Source organism: Cynara cardunculus (assembly GCF_001531365.2).
Source record: "Cynara cardunculus var. scolymus isolate 2C chromosome LG 12, CcrdV1, whole genome shotgun sequence".
In the NCBI taxonomy this organism is placed as follows: Eukaryota; Viridiplantae; Streptophyta; class Magnoliopsida; order Asterales; family Asteraceae; genus Cynara; species Cynara cardunculus.
Genome location: NC_037539.1, coordinates 36,535,350 through 36,542,326, shown reverse-complemented (window position 1 = coordinate 36,542,326; position 6,977 = coordinate 36,535,350). Strand labels below are relative to the sequence as shown.

General features: G+C 35.3%; 1 protein-coding gene across 1 annotated transcript; it reads left to right on the top strand.

Moving 5' to 3' along the window:
* The first annotated feature begins 1,017 nt into the window (after window positions 1–1,017).
* Window positions 1,018–4,558, top strand: LOC112523877 (zinc finger BED domain-containing protein RICESLEEPER 2-like). Its single transcript, XM_025133549.1, has 6 exons — window positions 1,018–1,074; window positions 2,361–2,506; window positions 3,151–3,299; window positions 3,402–3,962; window positions 4,010–4,330; window positions 4,494–4,558. The coding sequence occupies exons 1-6, from the start codon at window positions 1,018–1,020 to the stop codon at window positions 4,556–4,558; spliced, it is 1,299 nt and encodes a 432-aa protein (XP_024989317.1).
* Window positions 4,559–6,977: the final 2,419 nt, after the last annotated feature.

The following is a 6,977-nucleotide window of genomic DNA, read 5'->3' as shown; positions in this document are numbered from 1 at the left end:
TGCACGACAATTAAGTGTAAATTGTGAAAAGGAATTAGTTCTTGATTGCAAGACAAGGTGGAATTCGGTATATCTTATGTTAAATGTGAAATATATCAATTAATTTTTTTAATTAATATGAAAAAGTGTATATCATAGTTATATTTTGAATTTGCTATAATAATTTTAGTTTATATACAATGAGTAAATAATAAACAAATAATGTTATATAATAAAAAAAGTACAAAGACAAGGTTTTGTTAAGGATATATTTTGTAGAGTTTTATTGAGGTTTTTTGTTTTGTTGAGGTGGTATTGACATTGCTGCAAAAAAGTAGAATAGTGAGGTTCTTACATGAATCTTTATCGTGGATGCTTACTTCATGTGGTTATATGAAAATTACGTATTGGGTCCCTCGAACAAAATAATTACAGTTATGGTCACTATGGTTTCACTTTTACTATGGATAGGATCTCGTGACCTTACTTTGTTAACTAATATAACGCCCTGCTAAAAGATTCTCTGCATATAGAACATTCAAGATCAATTAAGAGAATGGAAGAACCTTAAAGAAGAATCAAGGAAACCCATGAAAGGACCAAGAAGGGACATGCAAGATCGAAAAGGATCCACACCTAGTTTGAGCAAGCGTAATTAGAACCTCCCTTGTAAATATCTAGATAGGTTCTCTATATTAATTCATAGAGTAGTATAAATAGACGAGAGTCATTCATTCGTAATCATACTCTTAGACAACTTGAGTAATAGAAGTATTGAGTTCTCCCAATCATCTTAGCATTCTTCTTTGCTTATCTTTACTCGGTATTCTTGTAGTTTAGCTAACTTAGTCGAAGAACTAAGGTCGTATGCGAGCTTGTGAAGAAAACTCTATGACAAGTGGTATCATAATGAAGGTTCGAGGAGATGGCAAGCAACATAGATTCGAATGTTATAGTTGAGGAGGACACTTGAGGACGGGAAGAGTCTCGTCGTGAGGAACCAACAGTCTAACCAAGCCGAGGAAAGCAAAGAAGTTGATGGACAACTTAAATACTAGAGTTGTTGATGTGGAGAAGTTCACAAGAGATTTGAAGGTAATGATTGATGATCTTGATCATCATCTTGAATAAGTCCAACAATTTGTAGTCTTGGAAGTGGAAGACTCAAAAGTTCTTGATGATGTCAAGGCCACTCTTGATATCTTGAGGAAAGAGTTATGCCGAGAAGCAGAAGATCTTCTAGAAAACATTCGAAATGAGCTAGCTACCTTGCACACACAAGTCAAGAGTAGGAATGGGCCCCGACCCGTCGAGTAACCCGGTCCACCTGCTCCGATTGGGAACGGGGATTCCCCGGTAAACCGGGTCCCGGGGACGGGGATTGGGATCCCCGCTTGGCTCAAGCTGGGGATGGGGCCGGGGACGGGTATATCACTCCCCGTCCCTCCCCGTACCCGTTTTATATATACATGTAATGTAATTTTAAAATAATTGTTTAATGTTTAACCCTTTTGGGCTTTGGAGTTTGGCCTTTTACGTGACTTCGACTAATCGACTGACTAATCGACTCTTTGTCCCTCTCCCTCCAGCCTCCCTACCCTAATCGGTGACGGCCTTTCTCCGGTTCTCCCTCTCCCTCAGTCCCTACTCCCTTCGGCCTCGACTCGTGTGTAGTAGAACGTAACTTCTATTTTGCCTCCCTCGATCCCTCCTTCGGCTGTTCGACAGTTCACTGTTGTTCATTGGAGTCTTTGGCAATTCACTCGGTTCACCTTGGAGCCTTAGACTCGAAAGGTATGTCTTCTTCACTTCTTGGTTCAGATTCATACGGCTAACTTAGTAACTTATACATCCCCAAAGTTAGTCCTTATCAAAGGTTTTAGGCTTTTAATTGTGAGATCTCTCCCCTTACTCTCTCACGAATTTCAACATCATACTTCTAGTGTACAAAGAAGTAGAAAGCCAGAAACATATGGGATGATTTCTTGAAGTATTCAAGATTGATTTCATGTATAAGCTATTAAGCTGTTGACAATAAGCTGTTGAAGATTATTGAGATTCTCATGTATCTTTCCCTTAACTTTATAGAGTAAAAAACTAAAGAGCTAGCAGCAATAGTAAATTTTCATGTATAAGCTGTTGACAATAAACTGAAGATTATTGAGATTCTCATGTATCTTTGTTGACGATTAATTATGTGGTTCACTTGGTTTAAGAGGTCCTAGTTTGGAATTTTTTTAATTGTATAGCATGTTGAATTTCCCGCTTGCCGTTGTGAATTAATTTTAGATGCTTTTAGGTTTGTACTTTGTAAGTTTATTATATATTCTCATTAATGGTTTTTCCATTCACATTATCACATACAATATTTTTAATTTTAGATGGAACCTTCGGAAAATGAGAACATACTTGGTGATGAGATGGAAGGAAACAAGGAACAAGAAACAACTGGTGATGATACTTACGAATCCGTAAGCATGCCTATAGGGACTAACACTAACACGAGTAACGAACAACCACAAAAAAGGTTAAAGTCGGTTGTTTGGAATCATTTTGAACAAGTGTATGTTGATGGTGTTAGACGATTTGCAAGGTGTAATTATTACAATAAACAACTAGCGAGTAGAGTCAACGACGGAACCACACATTTGAAGGACCATTTTAAGAATTGCCCAAGGAGAGTTACAAAGGATATTAGACAAATATCCTAGTTCAGGACCAAAAGGCTTTAGATGGAAAGGGGAAAATGAGTAAATATTCATTTAATGTTGAACTTTGTAGGGAAGACTTAGCTAAAATGATTATTATACATGATTATCCGCTTTCTATTGTCGAGCACTATGGTTTTCGAAAATATTCAGAAGGTCTCCAACCATTATTTAGGGTGCCATCTCGAGCAACAATAAAGAGTGACATAATGAATATTTATGAAAAACAAAGAGGTTATACTTTACGGTGTTTGGATGAGAATGAGAGTAGGATTGTCTTAACTTCAGATATGTGGACAACAAGTAACCAAAAGTAAGGTTATATGTCGATTACGACACATTATATAGATGGCAAATGGAGTTTACAAAATCAAATTATCAGGTAATAATCTCTAGTGTAGCATCTCTAATTTGTATCGTGGATTAATTTATTGATAATAATCTCTTATTTTGTTTAATACAGCTTTATATATGTGCCATCTCCACACACGGCCGAAGCATTGTCACAAGCTATGATGAAGTGTCTTCTCGATTGGAATGTAGACAACAAGTTGTCAACTTTGACTCTTGACAATTGCTCGACAAATGACGCAATAATCGACAAGCTTTTAGGTACTCTTTCTTCTTCATCGCTAATGTTAAAAAGGAAGATATTTCATATGCAATGTTGTGCACATATAATTAACCTTATTGTGCAAGATGGATTTTCTATAGTTGGGAGAGCTATTGAAAATGTTAGGGATAGTGTTGCATTTTGGACAAACTCTCCTAAGAGAGTACAAGAATTTAAACTATGTGCACGACAATTAAGTGTAAATTGTGAAAAGGAATTAGTTCTTGATTGCAAGACAAGGTGGAATTCGGTATATCTTATGTTAAATGTTGTTTTGGAGTATAAGGATGTCTTTAGTCGTTTGAGCAAGAAGGAGAGAAGTTATGTTTGCTTGCCTAGTGAAGATGAATGGGCAATGACGTCAATTGTTTGTGAAAAGTTAAAGTTATTTTATCGTGTGACTGAAAAGTTTTCAAAAACATTATATCCTACGTCAAACATCTTTTTCTCATTGATTTGTGAAATTAAAGTGTCTTTGTTGAGTTGGAAAAATCCTGATCACGATGCTATTAGGCAAATGGCATCATTAATGTTGATCAAGTTCAACAAATATTGGAGCGTCATACACGAGGTTATGAGTGTAGCAATTGTGTTAGATCTTAGATATAAGTTGAAGTTAATAAATTATTTCTTTCCAAAAATCTATGGTGGTGAGGCAAAAAGTGAGGTTATGAGGATATATATAACCTATGTATCAAGTTGTTTGAAGAGTATAAGAAGAAGTATGCCGACAAACTTTCACAAAAAGGACAATCAACCGCTAGTTCCTTAGATGTAGATGATTTCACTACTGACAGACCTACATGGGAGATGGATTTTGAGTCTATTATGTGTGATGATGATGTCATGAAAACAAGTGAATTGGATGATTATTTGGCCGAAAAATTGTCACCTAATGAAGAAGGCTTTGACATCTTAATGTGGAGGAAATGCAATGGCTCCAAGTTTCCTATGCTTCAAAGAATTGCAAAAGACGTTTTAGCCATACCAATTTCTATGGTAGCTTCTGAATCCGCTTTTAACATGAGCGGTAACCAAATCACAAAACAACATAGTCGACTACACCCATAAACAGTGAGAGCATTAATGTGCACTCAAAGTTGGTTATAGAAAGAACTTCAAGGTAAAAAATATTTAAATTCTTAATCATACAAGTAATTATATTTTTTTCTAACTTGTCTTACTTTTTGTAGATAAAAAACATGGAGAGCCTCAAGCATTTGATGAAACAGTCACATATGATGCGGATGTCGAGTAACAAGTGGTTGTTATTTTTTTTTATGGTAGATAGTATGGAAATTTACTTAATATATTTTGGTCCTTTTGGATATAACTCGATGTAGTTTTAGTACGTTTGACGTTAACTTTGATAATATTAGTTTAAACTTTTTAGTCTTGTTTAAGTCTTATTTTAATATTTTGGTAGTGTTTTTACTAGTTCAATAAATAGTGATATTTTATAGTTTTTTGGTTTAAAAACAATCCCCGTTTCCCCGTTGGGGATCCCCGTTCCCTGTTGGGGACGGGGATGGGGATGTGATCATAATCCTCAGTGGGGACGGGGACACATACGGGGAATCGAGGACGGGTATTTGGATCCCCGTCCCATTCCCATTCCTAGTCAAGAGGTGGAAGGGAGCAAGCCATCACTAACCAACTTAAAGAAATTTGACCGACATGGGCGTGTGTGAGAGAGGCATGGTGAACGACGTAAGCATTAGTTCACTTACACCAAGGGTTGAGATCCCGAAGTCTACAACCTTTGATGGCAAGAGAAAAGCTAGAATGATCAGCAATTTTCTTTAGGAGGTCACGAGATATCTCGAAGCTAGGAGATTGATGATGACGCCAAAAAGTTTCACCCCACCATGATGTATTTGAAGTACACTGTGGCTTTATGGTGGCGTAGGCGACATAGAGACATCGAGAGCAGTACGTGTAGTATGCAAACTTTTAGTGAGTTTATGTCCGATTCTAAAAGGCAATTCTACCCGAAGAATTATGTCCATGAAGCAAAGAGTCGACTATGATGACTCAAGAAAACATGAGCGATTCATGTGCATGTGAAAGAGTTTACTGCACTTTTGAGATTCCAATTATGCCACCTTATTTCAAAATATACCCAGCCCCTGATTATGCCACTCTTATTTCAAAATATACCCAGCTCCTGATTAAGCCATATTTTTCAAATATGCATCTCTTCTGATTATGTCACTCTTATTCCAGTCAATTGATAATAACATATCAAATTATGTTAACACATAGCAATTAGTTATGTCCGAAGACACCCCATTCGGAACCCATATGATTTCATATTAAAAACACTTCAAAAAAAGCTTTTAAAATAATACTCACCTCGAATTCTCAAATATATAGAAGGCTTTAAATCAGCAACAAATATCATATAATAAATATGTAATTCTTCTTCCTCATCTTCTGTTTATTTGAACCAGGGACCTTCACCAACTTTTTCTTTTAGGTGAGGCGGTGGGGTTTTAAGATTTTTAAATCAAATTTTTCAAAACACACCCCTCAACTTCCATCACTTATAAAAAAACAACCCCAAACTTCCAAACTAATAACCCGGTTATAACATTATATATAACCCAGAATAATACATAAATATAATAATTGGGTGATGTCTTTTATTAATTAAATATCATGACACAATGTCCAAACAGAGTCATCCAATGATTGGCTCTTAGGTATACACACTAACAGATTTATGGTGGATGATTTCAAGATCTTTATGAGGTATGTTCTTGGGTGTTTGAACTTCATTTTGGGATCTTTTTGGATTTTAAGCTTGTGGCTATTTTGGTGCCTTGTTAGACTTAGATTGTTGTCTTAGGAGGATGCTTAGAGAATTTACTTGTAAATCCAAGTCTTCACCTTTGGAAGCTAAAATTTGGGTTTGAAAACTAAGTTTAACCTAAACATCATTCTGAGTTTCAAGTTGTTTTATGAAAACTATATAATGCCAAAATTGTCCATTTTGAAGTATTAACGTGTTCTACTTGAGATTTAGCAATGTTGTTGAGTATATAATAAAATTGCATCCTTTACACATTTGATTTTATGACATCTTGAGAAATACATATATTTGTGGTTTTTGGACATTATGATAAACAAATCATAAAAAGCATAATATTTTGATGACTTTTTACATACAATGGTGTTTATTTGGATGGGAATTTTGGTTTAAATTTTTTTTTTTTTTTGGGGGGAAATACGTATTTTGAGTTGTTGGTCGTTTTGAGAATATAAATCTCATTTTTGTATTTTGGTAGTTTATCACATCACATAATTGTCTCTTTGACTCATTTCGTACTTTGATACATGAATGGCATTATATTGTGGGAAAATACATATATGTTGAGTATTTGGATTTCTCAAATGATGAATCATGGTTGGTTAATATTTGGTGATTTTAAAAGCAGTAGATTATTGGGTTTTGGGCACTTTATGCAGTTACTTGCATGAATGTCGAGATAAACAAATCTATGGCCAATTTGATGTTTTAAGACATAAGTCTCATTGGTTGGAATCTCTAGTTGATTGTAGATCATGTTAAACATTGTGTTGGGATTTACCCAACTTTTGGGTGTTTCTTTGTGTATGTGAACATTAGATGCTTATAACTGCATAATTAGTTAGATTATACATGTCGTTGGGTG